At 38.3% G+C, this 21,267-nt stretch overlaps 1 protein-coding gene across 5 annotated transcripts in view; it reads right to left on the bottom strand.

The window, feature by feature from the left end:
* Positions 1-271: 271 nt before the first annotated feature.
* trim36 (tripartite motif containing 36) overlaps positions 272-21,267 on the bottom strand; it is a 34,303-nt gene continuing 13,307 nt past the window's right edge. For all 5 annotated transcript variants that reach the window (XM_044195590.1, XM_044195585.1, XM_044195586.1 and 2 more), the window contains 11 exons: positions 20,691-21,037; positions 19,746-19,892; positions 18,239-18,334; positions 16,174-16,311; positions 15,763-15,878; positions 13,817-13,938; positions 8,270-8,387; positions 7,961-8,166; positions 5,650-5,833; positions 5,048-5,161; positions 272-3,611 (listed from right to left, as the gene is read on the bottom strand). In XM_044195590.1, coding sequence (XP_044051525.1) covers positions 3,242-3,611; positions 5,048-5,161; positions 5,650-5,833; positions 7,961-8,166; positions 8,270-8,387; positions 13,817-13,938; positions 15,763-15,878; positions 16,174-16,311; positions 18,239-18,334; positions 19,746-19,892; positions 20,691-21,037 — 1,958 coding nt within the window. In that variant the 3' untranslated portion in view covers positions 272-3,241. The remainder of the gene's footprint in view (positions 3,612-5,047; positions 5,162-5,649; positions 5,834-7,960; positions 8,167-8,269; positions 8,388-13,816; positions 13,939-15,762; positions 15,879-16,173; positions 16,312-18,238; positions 18,335-19,745; positions 19,893-20,690; positions 21,038-21,267) is intronic.

The following is a 21,267-nucleotide window of genomic DNA, read 5'->3' as shown; positions in this document are numbered from 1 at the left end:
GCTCATCATTTAGTGTATTTGTTGCAGGACATACTGTAACAGACAGTATGTAAAGACAGCTCTAGAGCTTAATGAATTCTGTGTCTTTCATGCTTTGTTTTGTGTGTAACGCACCACTCCTGGAAGCAAATGTCCCTGTGAAGCTACGAAGAAGTATTACAAGACAAACATCCTAAACATACCTCAACTATTTAAAAGAAACTAAAGATTATACCAATATACTAACTATACAACTGCACAAATATGTGAACAATATTAAAGACAAAATGGATTTAAAAACACTAGTTTTTATTTGATGAAATCCCCACACAGCAAATTAAAAATTTTAGCGAGCAAACAACATTTCCACATCTTTACATACTACATATACAGAAACCCACCACTTATACGCCACATCCAAATCCTCTGGACAAAACATATGGGGACAAATGCACTGTCACTAATTTAGAGTTCAGAAAAAAAATGAGTGTTACTGAGGAAAAAAAAAAAAAAAAAAAAAAAGATTTACAAATCAAGTAGTGTTTAAAATTCACTTTGTATCAAGGAACAGCAGATTTCAAACCACAAAGTAAACTATAAACTACTAACAGTGCAAATTGTCTTGATAGGCTTATATCTGCATGTCTAAACTGGTCTCTTCTTTACTACAGCCTGTTTAATAATATTGCACACACATTATTTATACACACCTGCAGAGCCAAACAGTTGCTGACAGGCTACAGTTTTTTTTTTTTTTTTTTTTTTTTTTTTTTTTAGTGCTAGCTTGGAATTAGATTAAGAGCCAGCCTGCTAAATATTTGGTTCTAAATTCATTACTGAAAAGCAGGCTAGGATGCATTTTAATGTAAAAATCAGCTGTGTTTTATGTTAAGATTACAAGCCTTTTATGAGATTTCTATAATTAAATAGAACTGTGCGGCGACCCCACATGGAACAAACAAAAAAACACCTTGAAAACAAACAGAACATTCAGCTGTTTGTTCTGTAATTAACAGCAATACATTCTGTGATGGAAATAAAACCGTGAACCTGCCCTGCCAATTCTTAAATGCATAGACGTTTTTTAAGGATGTTGAAACAGTCAATTTTAAAATACAGGAATCAGGGTTCAGGTATGTGACCTTTGAGGATTAGAGTGAAAATAACTGACAGCAAGACGAAAATCACAGAAATCCAGTATTTCTTTTTGAGACAGGATAACATTTCTGTTCAGCTAAATTTAGGAGCATGAATTTATTAAATGTTTTAACCCAAAACAAAAACCATGATGTGTTCCACACTTTATAACAAAAACATTTTAACTGACTAATCAAACCAACACCACAAAAAAGGAGGAAGAAAAGGTTGTTAGTACCATTTGACAAAGGCTTGTGAAAAGATTAACATCTGATTACAGTAATTCCCACAAGCAAACGCCAACTAATAAACATTTAAGATGTACTTTATTTCACTGAAAATAATATACTCTGGATTAATATGTACATGGAAGTTAAAATCAAACATTTTGAAAGATCAGCTTATTATCTGACATTAAAGAGAAGGCGGAGATATTTAACTGACTGTTACAGACAAAGCTGCAAATCAAACCAAAGTTTATTTCTGTGAGGAAAGGTACAGTAGTTAAGGTTTTCCAGGCCTGATGGACAGAGGTAGCTAGCATTGGGCCCCAATCAGGGACAGAAACCTGAGAAAACACACATACCGATTACCCTAACCCTCCAGAAATCAAACTATACATGAATGTACAAACAAACCCATGTGCAGGTACATATACAGTATACGTCTATACAAAAACTGTTTACCCAACTAAACTGTCTAGTGTGCTCTCTTGTATATCGGAACTGATTTAATCAAAGCCAATCAACCACTTGCATGTCTGTCTGATAGTCATACTCTCCGGTGACATACTAATATGCTACACTTCATATGTCTGCACTGCAAGTAAACAGTGGTTCTGATAGTAAAAGGTACTGAACAGTGTGTTTTGTGATAGCACTTTTTGTAAGAACCTGAATAACAGTGTTTTTTGTAGCTGTGTGTTGCAGTCAAGTCAGCGCCAGAACCAATACGCTTTGGCTATTAGTGACTTTGCAGTTGTCAAACTGATGTTGACATCGTGTTCTGGTACCTGGCTGGTTTTATGATGTTGAAAGTCACATTCAGTGTTGTGCAAACAGTGAGAGGCTTTTAAATCCAAGTAACTACTTCAGGATTCATGTTAGTAAAAGGTGAATGCTTTTGTGAGTGTGAGACATCAATGTGCTGATTTTGTCTACAATATTTAAAAAGTGAAGAAGCTAACTAGGTAGTGATCAAAACGTGATTGTAAAATTTTAATCATGTGCGAGGCTTTTTTTCATCATATTGTGCAAAAACAGCAGAACAAAACTGACGAGGAAAAGTAGTGTTTTCTGTGATAGTCACGAGTAAATAGGTAATTAATAAGTCATAATGAATACTATTAACTGTTATAACTTTGACACCAGTGTCTGATCAAACTACCTACAGTCAAAACTCACTTACAGTATTTATGCTGATAAGTATTAGCAAACTAAGTGAGCTATTTCCAAAAAAAAAAAAAAAAAAAAAAAAAAAAAAGGCACAAAAGGCGCTAGCTTCAAAAGTAGCTACAAGGCTCTCAGGTCCACCAAGATTACATCTAAACCTATGCTGCTACGTTTAGACACAGTTATAGAAAAGAGCAAAAGACACAAAGATCACCCTATAATTAATACACACAAAATAATCCATAAACATAAACCTGGCAAAAAAGGAAGTGTATGTGTAAGCTTGAAGGCGTTTCACGTTAAAACAAAGATTTAAAGTAGTTGCAGACTAACTTTGCAGCCATTTCCACTACATTAACAGCTGATCATAGCTGGCAGTTAAAACCAAGTCAAATACAATTAGCAGATACAGAGACTTTGGTATGTAGAAAAGACCTTTCACATACCGTATACCAACCACTGAAGACCTTTGTATGTGGACACTAATATTCAGTGTCATGCTCTTGTGTGTGGACCATATATTATACATGCCAACTCTCAATAGGCCAGTCTGGTAGAGATCCCATTTTCACATTTAGGAAAAAATAGCCCTGATCACAGCTACCTCATCTGACCTTCAGAAAAACGGTTTGGATTGTACCTCCATTACCCTGTCAATAAAACCTGCTCTTCCCAGAATATGCCAAAGATTAAATAGATGCATGTCCTAATGCATCTACATACTCTATCCCTCCTCAGAAGGTCAGTCTCTTGGTGGTGATGAACTCTTCCAGTTGAACCTTGCCGCTGCCCATGAGGCCGAAAGCAGGATACATTGTTCCCGAACAATCCACCTGCCTCTCATAAAGGCACCTCATGGTGTCGGCATCGTAAAAATACACCCGGCATGCGTCATAATCTAGACACACACCCAAGCGCTGTGGCATGGGAAGCACGCGGTTGCCAGGGTCACCGGGTGGTGCGGTTGCCACGGAACTGGAAGAGGATGAAGAAGCCTTGGGGATGAAGAGTTTGCCCATGCCCAAGGTGAGGAGGGTGAAGGGCTGAGTGACCTCATAGCATGCGTCCTCACTGCCACTGTCATGCCCACTATCATGGTCATACCTGTTAAAAAAAAAAAAAGAAAAAAAGGAAGAAGAAGAGGGATAGTTTGTTACAGTTTGCATCAAATGTTTTGAAACCTATGTCAAAGCTAGAATCATAATCATGTGTAAAATAGAAAGCAGAGTGATAAACTACCCCAGTTCACCCCAAGTGTGTGATAATGAAAGTAATAGTTGTAGCTTTAACAATTGTTGGCTCAAAACTCATTCCTCAATTTATCTGCTGATTGGTTTCTCCATTAATCGTTTGGTCTATAGAATGTCAGAAAATAGAGAAAAGGGCCCATCACAAAGTGACGCCTTCAAATGTCTCGTTTTGTCTGACCAACAGTCCAAAAACACAAATACATTTAATTTACAATCAAAGAAGACAAAGAAAACTAACACTCACATTTTAAGAGGTTTGAACCAGTGAATTCTTGGCAATTCATTGATTATTCATTATTAGTTGTCTAATCGATCAACTAACTGACTAATCATTTCATCTCTATTGTTAAGTTTGAGAGAGCTACAGAGATGTTGGAATTGGGAGAGTCATGTTAACTTTAAAAAAATAAAAAACAGACTGACATTACTTATACTTGTCTATTCCTCTCAAACAAGGACTTTTTCCCCCCAGACATTCTCCTTATAGGAAAAAAAAAAAGCATACTAACCCTTCAAATGGCTAGTTGAAAGCTGCCTGGTGTTTATCACCTTGCATGCATTATGTAATTACACAGAATAGAATTAAAAATGTATTTGCATAAATAATGTGTTCCTTTACATGCTTTTACATGATCCAGTGAGAAAGGTAGGCTTTGTGAGTAAGCTCTTTACGAGTTTATACTGGTTCTCTTACATCACAGGATTAGGTGTGACTCAAACACACTTATCGCTGTACTAAGATTGTGTATGTGTGTGTGTTGCAGCCAGGTATGTAAAAAGGTAAATATAAACTGAATTTGTAGGGCTGCACAATTAATAGCAATGTTATCGAAATAGCAATATGGCCAAGTGCAATATCCAAATCGCAGAAGTTGCACTTTTTTGATAAATAGGATAAAATGTGTGACAAAACAGCATTATAATAAAGTACTGCAGTGCTGCAGAAATGCCCCGGCCTACAAATCTTGTCCTCCAGCTGTAAGAAAACATGTTTGTTTCATAGAGACTCCAGCAAATGTCATGATTAATAGTTTTTTCAGTGAAAATGATCATTCCCACTAATCGTGAATCATGTCGCAATTGTAATATCTGTCAAAATAATCGCAATATGAATTTATTTATTTTTTTTTTTTTTTTAAACCATATCGTGCAGCCCTAATTTAGTTTCACCAAATGTCTATTGATCCCCGAGGGAAAACTCTTTCATCAGTATATTGTCAGTAAAGTATTTCTGATTCTGATTATGGACAAAGTGTAAATGTGAGCTGTGTGTTATGTACAGAGACTTACCTTGGGCTGCTGGTATCTCTGGGATTGTGAAACCATTCAAGCAGCTTTGAGTCAGAGGCCACTCCAACTTTAACCATGTAGGAATATGGTTCCACCTTGAAGGCCCAATAGTGTCTGCAAAACAAACAGACCATCCATTTTTTTACAGCAAGACTGGAAATTATGATCACCCATTGATACTCATTTTCTGATTTGTCCCCCAGCATCATAAATCTCCTCATAATGATTAATGAAATATTACTCTCTGAATGGAGGCTGATAAAGATGGTACAGAAATGACAGTTTAATAATCCTACCACCTTGTGCTCAAAAATAAAGTTCCCTCTCTTGAATATTTTATATTCAGACAGCATGAGATATTGATAGTCTAATTAGCAAGATACCTGTAGGCCTCCACATTGTGTGCTACTCTGCATGTGTTTTGTCATCTTTGCCTAGATTTAAATCTAAATGGCTAAAGAGTGTACAGCTCATACCTTTTGTCTCTAGAGAAAATCTTACATTGAGGCTCACCTCGCAAAAGTAATTTGTTATATAGCAAATAAAGTATGCTGCTGGACAACTTTTGTACAGAGTCCCAGTGTTGTCAGTTTTTGGCTTACCTTCCCTGAGAGATGCCCGTGTCCCCAATTATGTAGTCTAGTCCGATGTAGCTGCCCGTCTGCACGCGATCTGCTGCAAGGAGGAAGGCCATGCCTGCTACGTTCTCCACGGTGTCCCGTCGCTTGTTCAGAATGAGCCGCTCTGTACTGAAGCCACACTTGTCGCTGAACAGGAAACCAAAAGCTGTATTTGAAGACAGCCAGAGGGTAGACAAATGGGAGAGAAGACAAAAAAAAAAAAAAAAAAAGACAGATGGAGAAGAGGATAACAAGAGAGAAGAAATCAGAGAGGGTAGGAGAAGAAAAAAAAAACTGATGAAGTTCAGAAGAAAAGTGATTTTGAGAGAGCATACAACTTGTGCAAAAGGCAGTGGTTATTCCTTCTGTTAGGGAAGAAACAGGTTTGGAACTGGGTAGGTGACAAGAGCTGACACATGAGGGCGCTATAGCACAATCTTAAAGAGCTACACAAAGACCTACTTGCTATCATTATCATCATCATCATCATCATCTGAATTATAGCAGCCTAATAAAACTCAACCCTCATTTCTTATGTGCAGCTGCCATTCATATTCCTCATCAGGTTGCAATTAAATGCATTCTATAAAAATAGTTTATGTGCCAAAGGCCACAATTACCATAATCAGGGATACATATAGGCTGACATAATTATGCCTGTTCGCTCAACCATCCCATGCAATCTGAGATCTACACTGGGGAAGACCAGATAATTTGCATGTGTCTAGCGAAGTCCTTCCAACAACTAGGCCATGATAATGATAATAGTATAAGCCTGCCTAAAGGGTGAACAGGCGAAAATGCTGCAGTTTTATGTCAAGTTATGTAGTAGGGATGCACTAATACTGACAGCTATCAAGTCAGGCTAAATTGGAAGCCAGAAATCTAACACCAAATGAAGTGCCACGTCACGCCACGATTCTCTAAATGATTAAATTTGGACTAAATTGTTTTTGTTCACTGACACCGGTTGTGTCGATCTCGTCAGCGTTGTCTTTGGAATTAGTTTAATTTTTAATAGCATTAATTTACAGTACTCAGCAAATGTCACAGGTTCTTTTGCAACATCAGCTATCACTTTTTCCTATCAGTCATGTAATGAATGAAAGAAAAATGGGGGCAAACATAATTGTTGCAGCAGTCTGCAACTGTGTCCCCTCATGCTTCGTCATGAGTAGCGGTGTGTGTGTGAGCAACAGTAAGTTTTGTCCTCTGCGTTTCACCCTGGCCTGAAATTTCACCTCATTACTGACGCACAGTGAATCCATCCACTCAGTCTCACACGAACCAGAGAACACAGGAATGTGGAAGCTCCAGTCACAATTCAAATGACAAGGCTTGTGCAGGACACATCAAAGCACAGCCATATCAGATCAGGGAGTGATAGGTCATGTATGCAACAGACTGATTTAGATGTAGGCTCCTAACATGGGAGGGGAAGAAAGAAGTGTGTCAAAACTACTGCAGAAAACACCTCTGCAAACCTGAGACTTTTACACTTGCAGTATGTATAATCCATGCAAGCAGTCTAAAGCGAGGAGAATGCAATGATTGCCAAGCAGAATATAAATCAAAGTGACACAGTCCCTTACTGGGGAGGATACGATTTGAATTCAAGTCCAGCAGATGGTTGGGGATGATGAACGTTTTTAATGAATTCCACCTTGCGTCTGTCAGGCAAGCTTTAAATGCCAGCAACAGATGCAACTGCAGGTTTCTTTTCCAACACCCTCCACTCACACACACACACTCAGACAAAAGCTATATTGGTTTCAGCCATCTGAAACACAAAAGCCATTACCATGGTGACAAACAAAAAACACCATTGTGCTTCATTACCTCCATCATGCATGCTACAAAGTTTAAAAACAGCGAAGCATCTGTCATCTGATAATCTTCCTAACATCGAGCCCAATGCAAAACACTCAGACGTGCTCTGAGAAGTAAAAGGGGATAGAGGAGCTTAGCTGTTGCCTTAGCCAAAAGAGGCCCAATAACAGGGGCTGGTTCTCTGATAGTCAGAAGCTTAATCCTGTGCATAATAACTGTTTGAGTTTAAGTGCATTAATTAATTGACAAACAATGTTGTTGTTGATGCTAAGAAAAAATTCATTATACCATGTTTTTTATATCATCATCATCATGTCTTCAGGAACTCAACCAACATCTTCACGTTGCCTGAACACCTCCCTTCCTCCTATTCCCTTTTCTATTTAGGTCCAACTGAAGACTTAAGGACAGACCAAGAACACACACCAATCATGGGGGAAAACTTCACACCTCTCAGGCTTACCAGGTGCAGGTGGTGTGTGGAAGGTGACCTCAGGGCTGTGGGGGCTGAACATGGAGTTCCTGCAGCTTCGGACCCTGAAGGAGTACAGGCTGTTAGGCTCCAGGTGACACACTACAGTGCTGGGACCATACACCCTGTCGGTAGCCCTCCAGACCCCACTGTCCTCACCGTCCTCCTGGGACGGGGACTGGCTCGGGCCCCCAAGTCTAGAGAAAAAGATAATTCGTGTCAAACTATTTCAGATTTTTCCCCACATACCTATAGCTGGTCTGTGGATCTCTTCTCTTGCTGCTACTTCTTTGTACCCACCTGCGGTATTCAAGCACATGGTGATCTGTTGGTAGGTGGTCATCAGACAGCCTCCAGCAGATTGAGGCCTCATTATAGACTCTGCTATTGGACAAGTCAATCAGAGGAGGGTCTGGAACTGGAGAGGAGTAAGAAAGTGCATGAAGAAAAGAAAACCAAGATAACCAGTAAGTAAAACGTAAACCAGGGACTGCAAGACTGTCAACATAGGTCATCCTCCATCAATTAATTATGAGTTGTAATAAATAAAAACAAACAAAACAAGTAGACCTTGGGTTTTTCAGTTGTGTGCGACAGGGAAGGGGTCTAAAATATTGTGTTTGACATGTGTGCGTTTTCAAGTTTTAAAACATTGCACTTGAAAGAAGCTGAAAAACTGATTAGCAAGATGTAACAGATCTTATGCATAAATGGAAAAACTACTATGAACATTCCAGTAAAATCTCATGTCTTAATCATGCTTAGTACACTTCAGATCAATAACTTGGGTTTAAGCTAATGCAGCAGTGCAAGAGTGGCAAAGATTAGATTCACTCGGGACAATGGGCAAGACTGTCTCACATAATGGAGCCTGTCAAGAGGTTTTCACAGACTCACAGCCAGGAAATGCATTTTGTAAAGCACCCCCACCATCCCACCTCTTTATTGTTCTCTCCCACTTTCATCTTCCCTTCTTCAAATGTCTTTACCATGGCCTCTTCTGACCCCTTCACACCACATTCATTTTTTTCCTCCTCTTGGTGGTTGTTAATCTTTCCTGTGAAGCATCAACCTGTCTAGCTCTGACTTTACATTCATCTACATACCAACAGCACCACTTCCCATCCATCCTCACTTATTTAACAGCATTCGCTCATTATATAAGGTGAACAGAATCATTACAGTCATTTACTCTGCCTAAAGCTATGTTCTACATGGTTACAGTAATGTAACCATGTAGGTCACTGACTTAAGATCAAGGCATTTTTCTATACACTTTATTCACTCTCCCTGTGAAAACTCCTCATCTCCTTTATAATATTCCCCTCTCCAGTTCTCTACCCTTCCCATTTTCAACCAGCTTTTGACATTCCCAATTCCTCTCTTTTTCTAAAGTGCTTTTCCCGTATAGACAGATTCCCCTCGCTGACCAGTGTCACCACTGCCGCCAAGCTTTCTGAGCCTCCAAAGTCACTTGGCTAATCCTCAGTTTCCAAAGTCTTTTACTCCCAGGCACAGCTCTCCTTCATGAGCTTGTGTCCTCTTCTAGCCCTATGCCTTTTCATGTACAAGTGCAGATACATTATAGGAATACATTATTAGATGATGCAGGATGGAAAAAGATTACCTTTCTTGTTTCTCTTCCCATGCCTGAACTGTGCAACTGTCATTTTATTTCATTTTTAGGGTGCATTTTAACTTTTTGCCAGAAAAATACTCCAAAACTCTGGCTCAAATTTTTAATTCTCATCTGTTAACCACTGGGAACTGTCCTTTACAAATACACTACAAAACAAAATGTTCTGAGTCAATACACTCAAGATGTTCATTACTTCCTTCTTAACTCCTGTAACACAATTACACCTACCCGTCACCCTCATGTTAGAGGAATAGCAAGCAAGCAAAGTAACAAGTTACCACTCCAGTGTTTCACATAGACCTTCTTTGAGAAACTAACCAGCCGCTACACTGACAAATAAGATCTAATTTTTTTCCACCTGTTTCCAACAGATGGACCAACAGGCAAAAACAAATAGGGTAGTCAGCCATCCAGCACAGCAGGCAGAAGAGTTTAGCAACTCAGGGAGGAAAAAAAAAAAAAAAGGCACTATTGATCACTTAAAGTACAGACATATATTTAATCCTTATAATCTGCTCAAATACACGTTCTCTTGTGATGTAATATCTTTAACAGGATGTTTATTAAATTAAAACGTCTTAAAGTGGAAATAGTTAAGAGAAGTGCTGATCTCAGCATGACATTTTGAGGAAACTCCAATTTGAAATGGAAAACAAATGGGCATTTACACTTGACAACACAGTCTTTCAAAGCCTCTTGAGAAGCAGAACATGGGGTCAAAACCTGCAGCAGGGCCACAGCTGGGTTAACATGGGAGAGCACAAACACGCCATTATCCAGAGGGGAAGATATGACTAGAAAAACATGGACAAGCTATAGGCATTGAGCAAAATCCAACAAGATGGCTGCCAATCACATTCCAAACTTGATAAGGATATTGTGTTTTTCTATGACTGTTGAGCAGGCGACATACTCACGGACAACAAATAATAGAAACAGCTTTATAGCTTAAAAAATAAATCTGCCTCAAGTTTTTCAAAAACACTCAAATGTGTTTTCTGTTTCCTGTGTAATTGAAGTATAGTATAAGAGTTTAGGGGTGCTATCCAGAGATACTGCAGTGGTTCCTCACTGCTGCGTCATCTGCCAAGACTTCAATTTAATGACTGCAGTGTATAAATGCCCTTACAGCTTTTTTTCCCCCCCTCTCTCTGAGCTCAGACTAAGAGCATCATTAACTCCCACAGGCCACTTAGTGAAAGTCATTGATGTGTGTCTTCAATCTGATAGCTGTACTTTCCCAAAAGGATGCAGCAGTGATTCGTTTAAGGTACATTTTTAGATGAAAAGCCCATATTTTCCAGTATAGGGATTATAGGAGAGTCTAAAAGGAGCAAAATAATGAATATTAAGTCGTTTTAAAAAACAGTTCAGCAACAGTAAATTATCTTTTTGATATGTTTTTTTCAGGCTAATGCTTACCTCAAGGTATTGTTTATCCAAAAAGACAACTGCAGAATAGATAATGGAACAATAAAATAATTTGGGGATTTGGGACAAGTAGACTTATTTCCACTTTGAAACATCTTTACATAGTAAGAGTGTTTGTTTTATATTTAACATCTACATTACCTCTTCTCATCTGCAGTATTTATGTCTGAAAACTGTTAATGACACAAACCAACACCACAAAAAAAAAAAAAATAGTATGAATCAGATTGATGTATGTAATTACATCAATTCATTCATATAAACAACTAATAACACACAATACAAAAACTAACACCAACCCAGTTGTGAAACAACAATAGTTATTTATAATTATTACATTTCATCACAGATGACCAATATCCACCAATGTTCTTCCACAGCTTTCAAAAAAAAAGGTTTCTCAATCTTCTGAAGGTTTTAAACAATGCTTATATCGTTGCACAGCATATGTTCTGGTGATGCAACTGTTGGATGCATTTTGTGTAATGTCACTAATTTTACCCTTTTCTTATATTCTACTCTGCCTTATGAATAGTTGCTGCTCCAATGACTGAATATTCCCAGATGGCTCTTCAAAGACAAATGTTCACACCTACAGAAATCCTTCTGTTAAACATGACCTCATCATTTCTCTTCACTTCGAGTGTGGGCTTGCAACATTTCATCCACACACTAGATTGAAAGCATTTCCTTTATCAAACTATCAACTCAACTGTAATTTGTTTAATGATTATCCAACTGTTTCTTCTTTTGATGAGTCATGCAGAAAGTGGTCCATTAGTCTAGACAGAGCCAACTGTAGCCTCTGAGATAAATCTCACATCACTGATTTTAAACAAGCTAACAGGGCTGCTCTCCAGTGCAGCAACAAAAGCCCACAGCCACAAACTCATGTCACTCGCAGCTTTGTTTGTCACCAACAGTCACTGAGACAACTGTCAGTTGTTTAGTTGCATCCATTTGAGGGATAATGGCTCTATGCCAAAGAGGCCTCAGCTTTGTCTTCGATGTCAGCAACGTTTAATCCCTCAATTTTAACATGTTTTGAATGTTTAAATAGTTTAGATCTGAGTGACAGTTGTGCTTCCAGACCTTTTTCTTTGTATTGACACTGACCAGCTCATCTCTTACATACACTTACTTTTTTCAGGATGCCTTCAGACATCAGTCAACGGTCATTGACTAACTACGACTGAAAGAACTGCCACAACTAACTGTCACTATTTGCAACCATGATATTCAACACCGCTCTCCCCCAGTCAATGACACATAATGTTGTCAGGTTTGACTCGAGCCACACTAAAAAAAGGCATTTGACACACGCTTTGGCCAGATGCAGCCAAATGTCACAAACCATCATTCAGTTGTAACAAGTCTGTCTCAATATCCAAGCCTATTATCATGCAGTTAAGGCAGAATGTGAGTAAGGTGGATCCAATATAAACACCACACTCTGCTTCAGTTAATGCATAATGTTCAGTAAGCCTAACTGCAGTACAATATATAAAATGGAATTTTAGCACCTTAATCAGACGATTATCAAAGATTTGACCAAATGTTGCAACACACACACATCAATCCAGCTGCTTTATGACTGACGTAGCCTCAGACTGCTATTTCAGTTGCCCTCTTGTGATTATCTACACTTCACTATTTAGACATTTTTGCAACCTGCTCAATTCTCTGCAGACTTTTGATCTTTGCTCTTGGAAGCTTTAATTGATCATTTGTTGTTATGTTTGTTAACAGGTTTTGAACCTACCAAGTTCAGTCCTTAACAACTTTTTGAGATTCTTGAAATCAATCCAGCAGAAATGATTGACAAGCTCTTTTACAGCAAATCTTGGGAAGGTAACGCTCCTGAGTAGCACATACGCTTTGACAGTGAAGTGCTGAAATATAATCAGACATGCATATTCCTGTTAGCATCAGAGTCTGCTACGACTTTTGCCTCTCTCTCTCATAACACTGTCTAAAATAATGTGAAATTTCTCTAATTAATGTCTCTAATCTTAATCTCTAATCTTTATTATTATTTTTTCCCCCCAGTATGTCAATTCAAACAAAATGTATCCTTTCATCCCTGGGAAACTTCTACCTGAGCAGTGCTTTATAGAAGAAGCCTTTGTAAATCAGTGACCAGAAAAAAAAGCTTCACAGAGCAGTAAAATCCACCATGATCGTAGGGTTGTTTATCCAATTTAGATTCCCATAGATGACCTCTGACCTCTTAGCACAGCACAGTTCACAAGGCTGTACATATGACTTAAGCTTACTCTGATCATGTCTTGTTTTAATGAATAAGCTTATTTTGTTAAACTAACTTTTTAAAGCAAGTTTTGCCGTGGTGTAGAGGACACATGAACAAAGACCATTCGTCTTCAGAGATGAATAGAAGCAGAAAACACCACCGTATTTTGTTGACACGAACTAATGGTCACTTTTTCCAGCCACTTGTGGACAATGCTCCCATTGCAGCTTGTCCTTTAACACAGTATCTGTGAGGGATGATGTGTGGAAACACTACAGTGGAACAATGTACGAGAACAGAGAGCCCCTTAAAACAGGGATCACAAAACAGCCTGAAAACATGTGAACATTTCATGATTCAAATTGGGGAATGACGGTCATTCAGTTTGAAAGTCAAATTTAATTAGCATGTTTTGTATAACACTGTCACAGTAAATACTGTATCTGGGGAAATAAAAGCATGAGTCATTTTGCCCTTTAGCTCACTTTCATCTCACACCATTGAAATTGAAAAAAAGTGGTTGTACCTCCACCAAAGCACATCTCTTTGAGCAGAGTTTCTTCTCTGGATGTGTCCAGCACAAACTCATCAAAGCAGGGGTCAGCTGAAGGGTGGAAGGTCCTCAGAGACTCTGTGGCCTTCTGGATCCTGAAAACATACAAAAAAGGTAGACATAACATTTATCAATCTGTATCAGTGAAGGCTATTCTTGATTAGCCTAAAATTACTTTTGTAAATTCACCAAATAACGTACCAAAGACACTAAATAGGACCACTATTCACTGCAGGCGACTTTTCCACCATATTTTTAATCAATATTGTTCTCTGGGGTTTTTGTTTTGTTTGTTTTTTTAGGTAGTTGTTTCTATATTTATATTGACTTCCATAAATGAAAGAGGATTAAAAATCAAGTCCTTGTCGACAGGAGAAAACTGTACAGGCCGTGGTATTATACTCTCGAGAGTGAAAAGGTTTCCTGATTATCCAAAGCTGCTAATGGAGATCAATTAGTCAGCTCAGAGCAGAAGACGCTCTGATACACAGCATTGACTGGACACTGCAGCGCAAGTCTCTCCTTAATTGCCCTTGAGTTTGGTAACTTCTGTGCACGTGGCTTTGTGTTTTCCTGACACACTCCAGTCACCCAAACACATAATCAGATTGATGCTCTCAACACTAAAATAAAAACAGACCAAATCTCACTGGGAATCAGGAAGACATTGCTAAAGGATAAAATGTATGTGGGCAACACAAAATGAGTCATAACAGACTGTAGTTTGACTGTGCAGCTTGTTAAATAATCAGGTTTGGCTTATGTAATTTGTAATGATTTATATCTGGTAATCATTTCTAAGCTGCTTAATTATTAATTTGACAGTTTACAGTCAGGATTTTAGCGGTGAAAGCTGTGAATAACGATTCCTGTCAGGCCTGGCTAAGCTTCCTGTAATTAAGTTGAAGGAGGACAACTTCAAGACACCAGAGAGATGCTTAAGTGCACTGTTCGACTCGAAATTATTGTGATTCCCATCACCACTGACAAGTACTTTTGAGATTTTAGTACAAATTATTTACATATATCCTGGTGTGTTTTTTGAAGTCGGCCATTAATAATGTCTATGAAAGATACTTACTGTATTGATGCTAGCCTTTAATCTCTGACCTCTGTCACATGAACTTAAGGAGGTTGATTTATGTATATCAATGTAGTGCCAGAGATGTATACACACTGTAGGCATTGTTGATTGATCAATATTGTGATAAAAGACTCTTTTGAGATTTTGGTCAGTATAATATTGTGATTGCGCAAAGCCCCAGAGAAGTTTGTTTCCAAGTCTTAAGTATCTCTTTATAACATTAATTATTCATATTATTCTACATACGCAACAATCCAAGTTAAATTTGGGAAAAATAACATTAATAACAACCTTTATTATTATTTTTTGACATTCAAAAAAGCTAATCTGCTTTATCTGGACACTGTTGGAGTGGTCTGATCAGATTTGTTTGACAGTGCTGGCAACACGAGTGAACTACTGTCATCATAATTTTATTAAAATGTTGCGCTTCAAACCAGTGAGAAAAACAAAAACCAGACTGCAGAAATATCATGTGAAATAACCAAAACTGTTGTAACTTTAAGATAATTGTGTGTTCATGTTGGGACCCCATCACTCAGAAAGCAAGCTGATTGAGAAAATACATTTTCAGGCTTTAAATGCTGTCCGTTCCTGGTCATAGAAATGCAGGGGTACAGTTAACATGTTAACAGTTCTAAACTTTTCAGACTGTTCCAGCTGAGTGAAATAAAACAATAAATACCTTTATCTGCTTGGCCTCATATCCATATTACTAAATATGGTTTTCAATATTTTCTTGGGTGTAAACATTTTCTGAAATTACCAATTCATCAGCAAAGTATTCATTTAAGTTAAAATGTGAAAAATGATTGTCAGTATCACGTAGCTTTACCTGACGTGTAGCTGCTTTGCAGTCTGTACAAAGCAGGACTGATCCGTCTCTTTCAGCACCTCCTGAGCGTAGCCCACCAGACCACTGTTCTCCAGCATGCCCTGGTACTCCTCCACCTGGGAAATATGTTTAAAAAAGTTAGGACATTTTAGCATTTTGTAATTCTGATCATTAAAAACTTTATATTGAACAGCATCCTCAGAAAAAAAAAAAAATCCCATAAAATAAGGTTGTTCAATTGTTTTCACCCTTAATCACACATAAAAAAGGAACTGATTAAGGAAGTGCTCTTCATGGGTTAAATGCAAGCTTGAGTTATTTTCCTACAGGTAAGAATATGATGAGTAAAGGAAGCATACATTTATGTAGAGGATAAAAAAAAAAATGTAATTCAGTGCTGGTATTTCATACCTGGGCCTTGAGATGGTCCAGGCGTCTGTTTCGAGACTGTTCGATGGACCTCAGCATCTCCGATTTCCTCTCCTGCAGAGTCTCAAACAGACGCTCAAAGTGCTCATTTGCTTGACGCTCTGCTAGCTGGCCATTTTCCTTTAAGAAGAAAAAACGTTTGTTATCAACTGGTACAAAGCAAATAAAATGTTCCGTTCATATATCCCTGCCCAAATGCACACATGTACTATAAGCATTTTTTAAGATGATAATTCTCCTTGTTTTCCACCCTTACAATATTGAGGCAAGAGAGACAGTTACAGGTTTACTGTATTCAACTATGATTAATTGACATCATGATTGTGGTTTTATTGTATTAAAAAAAAAAAACTTTGGTTTGACAGGTTTGATGTAAACACAGTTAAAAGCTTTAAGATATACTGTGTGTCACCCGCACTTTTAAGTAATATTCAGTGAAGCAGAAGCTTAAAAGTTCACATTATACAACATAGAGAGAAAGATTAATGGACAAAAACAAAAAACAAAAACAAAAAAAACACACAAACAACCAACAAGAAAGCGTGTTTAATACAAGAAAGCATCCCAAACATAGCAGTCACACATACTTACAAAACACCAAAAGCGTAGGCACATTTAACCCTACCCATTAAAGGACCAACATCCAAGTGAAAGGGGAACAAGCTCAGAGGCTGAAACTCAGACACGCATGAGGAAACTTGTAGGCAAATCCTGTGGTTTCTTGTTTGTGTGGTTTGCATACTGTTTGTTTAGTGACCTTCCTTATTCCTACACAGACAATGTGTGATTGTTCCTCAACGTCACTGACTGGTTTGGTGAATGCTACATAAATGTTTGTAGTCTGTAAGAAAAGCGCTTTGTACAGGAATTAACACATATGTTCTGTTTTCTGGAACTAACAAATCAATTAGTTCAAGGCTATGAGAGATTTGATTTAGAATTTTTTCATAAGGGTTAAGGCAGAATTTAAGAGCTCTTAAACAGAAATGGGAGAGGGAATCTGGCCTGGAGATATCTGCGGATGAATGGAATGATATTTGGGAGGGTCAAGCTACTACCAACTCAAGATCCTGGCGATAATTCTGCTGGAAAAACATAAGATACTTTGTGAGCTCGAAATTGAAACGTATTCAGCGGGGTTCTCAGGGACAGGATGTATGTTGGAGGCAGTGTGGTAAATCAACGGCTGATCACTTTCATATGTTTTGGGTCTGCCTTTTAATCCATTCATATTGGCAGGAGATTGCCAAAGAAATAAGGAACATTTTTGGAATAGATGTTGGCTGCTTTTTTGTCGTATTATACCTGGGCAAAATCCTGAACAAACTCATGACCCATGACATATTTATAAAAAGGTGCTTTTGGCTGCGAGCCAAAAAAAAAAAAAAAAAAAAAAAAAAAAAATCATCACAAAGCGGCTGTAGGTAAACCCGCCATCAAAAGGACGACTGAATCGCAATTGTCAACGAAATTCACTGTATGGAGAAATCGACCTTTTCCCTAAGACTACAATTTGAACAATATATATGAAAAAAATGGAGTACATATATTGGGGGAGGTAACCTGTTTGGATAATTGAAAAATCCTGCTCTGTACTATTGTGTGGCTCATACAAACCCTTGTTCTTTTTCTTGTTCTTAACCTGAAAATACCAATAAAAGAAAGTTTCCCAAAAAAAAAAAAAAAAAAAAAAAAACTGTTAAAAGGAGTGGGTCTAAAATTTTAAAATTTAAGAAAATTAGAATGAAAATAAACATTTAAAAACAGAAAACATTTCATAGATTAAGAAAACGGCTTGAAGAGACACCAAATCCAGTCCTTTCGCCTGTTGATGTGTTAAATGCTTAGTGAAATGCAAAGAGTGTGAATACTAAAGAGCAATTTCATCATCAAAAACAGAAAAATGACAACTTAAAAAAAAAAAGGGGGGGGGGAATGAATTAAAAAGATTTGAAAAAATAAAAATCCTGCAGAGCATGCTGTAAAACTTTTGGAGCAGAGTGAAAAAGGATGTTGGAGTTGCAGCAGCGCGAGTTAGCTCTCTCACCTCAGTCTGATTGATGAGCAGATCAAGCTCGGTAATCTGAGTCCTGACCTGGTCCTCTTTGCTGATGAGGTAATGGATACTCTTGGCCAGCTTCTCCTGGTGAGAGAAAAGATCAGCAGCATTTACAGTCTGTTTCCTAAGTTCTTGAAACACTGACACAGCAAGATGACAAATAAGAAGATATAACTTACACAACTGTTACAGAAGGGATATGCCATTTTAAAAAAGGAATAGAGTGGGATTTATCAATTTTTTTTAAAAGTTCAGGACATATGCAGAGTGCCCTGTGTGACCCTGCGTGACTCAGTGTGAGAGCCAACATTCACTATAGTATCACAATGATATGACATTACTTTTCAAAGCAATTAAAACCCACACTACCTTTCTGGCTGATGAAGGATTCTGGGACTGTTCAGGACATCTGATACATTTTCCAACAATTTGAAGATACAATGCACACAACATCATAGGGAACAAATGGTCTCATTAAATATTAAGCACCAGTGTTCGTGTCAACACAGACCAGCAGATTGAATTTCACACTGGTTCTGCCTCGACTTGCTGAACCACCTAGCATCAAGTCCATTGAGCTGGAGTGTTCATGGCAACAAGATTAAATTACCATTTGACAGATTTCACTTAAAACTTATTCTGTTAAAAGGTTTGATGTTCTTTTGTGCTGCCTAGTGCTGTCATAGCAGCCAACCCAGAACACATCTCCTGACATTTTTGTCTCCTCATAAGCTAAACCAAACACTCAAACTGATTGAAATTAATTCTACTAAGTGGCAAAAATCTGATGACCACACACCAGACCTATTAGTTTTAATCCTGTTAGCCAGTCTGGGTTTCAGTTTCCAAACAAAGAGATTGATATCTACAGTCTGGTGCATGCCAGCACAGGTACAGGTCAGACATTAATATTACACCAGGAGATGAGAGATTCAGGGACCAGTCAGTGGGTGGTACACCACAACAACAAAAAAACCTGCTCTTTGTTAAATACTTTAGCTAGGACCCAACACTAATCCCACTGAATGGGAAGACATTACTCATCAAAAGGCTATTATTCTGTAAATCTGGTGACACTAGTCTGAACTTCAGAGAATAAATCTGCCTTGAAGGGATCCTTATGTAAACTAAAAAATATTAAATCTGATATTTTAATAGAGAGTTTAGCAACATGTGATGAAAAAGCCTTGTAAATTGTACAATTAAAAGCTACTGATTATCAGTCCATATCTTAATATCATCACAAAAAATAGTTGTTAATGGCAATTTCAGTGTAAAAACCATCAATAATTCCACATTTCAAGGCTGCTTTGCTTGGCCATGACTCCATTTCTTTGTCAACAGTGGCATTGTTTTCAAGCTCACTTTAATCCTTGTTATCATAAACCAGTATTGTGTTACACTCCAAATTACTCATTAGTCATCACAGATAACTTATCAAATTCCAGTGTATTAAACTGACCCCCTCAAAGGGTCAAGTGTCTGAATGTGGTACCTTGAGGATCTTGTAGGCACTGCTCATGGAAGTGACTTTGTGGTTAGCGTGGGATCCTCCCAGCTTGCACAAGTGACACACGGGTCGTCTGCAGACCTCACAGTACATGTTCACCTTCTCCATCTCGTGCTCTGGACACATGAGCACCTGAGATATTTAACAGAACAATAATTTGTTAAAATCGCAACAGAATACACAAACTATATATTTCAACAGCCTTGTAACTGTACAGTGATCAAAAACTAGCTCAAGTGAAACAGGAAGATGACCTTAACTTAAAAAGCATCTAGACAGCTCTCTGCAAGCCATTTCCTGAAGTGTCTTAAAATAGAATTTAAATAAGCACTTTTTTACTGCCAAGAGCCTCATCAGAATTTATTCGAGACAGCATTTAGCTGTTTGATCAACAAAAAGGGACATGAAAGAGCAATGCAATAAATATACTGACAATACCAGTAACCAAAGTTGCCAACAAGACTTAGTACTAATACTATAACAATACTAAGTATTCTAAGATCAGTGAATCAGACTGTCAGATTTCCAATCAATTCAGCAGTCACAGGACAAGATGTAGAGAAAACTGTAATATAATGAATTAAACTCCTCATATTTTCTGATTAGATTATGTCAGAGTGGGAACATCTGCGTGAATGTTTCTATTGTATGATTTAAGCTATTAAGCAATTAATGATCAGGAAAACCAGAAAGTGACAGATTTCCAGTTGCTTGCATTCACTGAACATCTGATTCCTTTCCAAACATTTCCAATATTTAAATCATTTAGAGACAGAGCAATGACAAATCTATACATGCTAATGTTCTCATGCGACAGCTTTGGTGACAGATGTTCATAGTCCAACTGAAGGAAAATCCTGAGGCTGTAGGAAAAAACAGAAATTGAGAATAGAGAAAATGAAGCCTTCCCCAGGCAGTGACGGTACTTGCCTTGGGCCTAAAATTCGTGGTGGGACCAACATACTCATGCTGAGCTTTGGGTGTGCCCCAGGGGTGGTGCAGCTTGAAGCACTCGTTGCAGTAGCTAGCCTTGCAGTCCATACAGCTCTTTGTAGCCTCCTGCTGCTGCGGAGGCTTGCAGATGTTACACATGATTGCGATGGCTGCGCGGGCAGCCTGGCGGTAGCGCTCAACGATGTTCTCCAGGGTGAAGTTACGGAACAACATGCTGATGCCGCGCTCACCGAGGTCGATGTCATGCTGGCAGCCGGGGCATGGGATGGTGGTGACCCGGGGAGTCACAGACCCTCTGCGCCACCCCGGGGATGAGATGGACCCTGGAGGAGAGCGAAGGAGGAGAAGTGAGAAAAGATCATGTGAGATATAGATTCATAGCCTCGGGTCACCCAGTTTCCAATCTTGTCTGAGGCCCCATTTTGACACGTGAACCACAATGTCCTTTAAATTACACTGAAGGGATTGTTTCCAAGAGAGTCATATAGGGGCTTTGAAAAATGTGAACCCCCGTTTGTGTTCAACAGATTCTGGGCCAAGATTCGCAAAAGCA

Source organism: Siniperca chuatsi, linkage group LG5 (genome assembly GCF_020085105.1).
Source record: "Siniperca chuatsi isolate FFG_IHB_CAS linkage group LG5, ASM2008510v1, whole genome shotgun sequence".
Taxonomy (NCBI): domain Eukaryota; kingdom Metazoa; phylum Chordata; class Actinopteri; order Centrarchiformes; family Sinipercidae; genus Siniperca; species Siniperca chuatsi.
The sequence above is the reverse complement of the archived record's forward strand: the minus strand, read 5'-3'. Positions and strand labels throughout refer to the sequence as shown.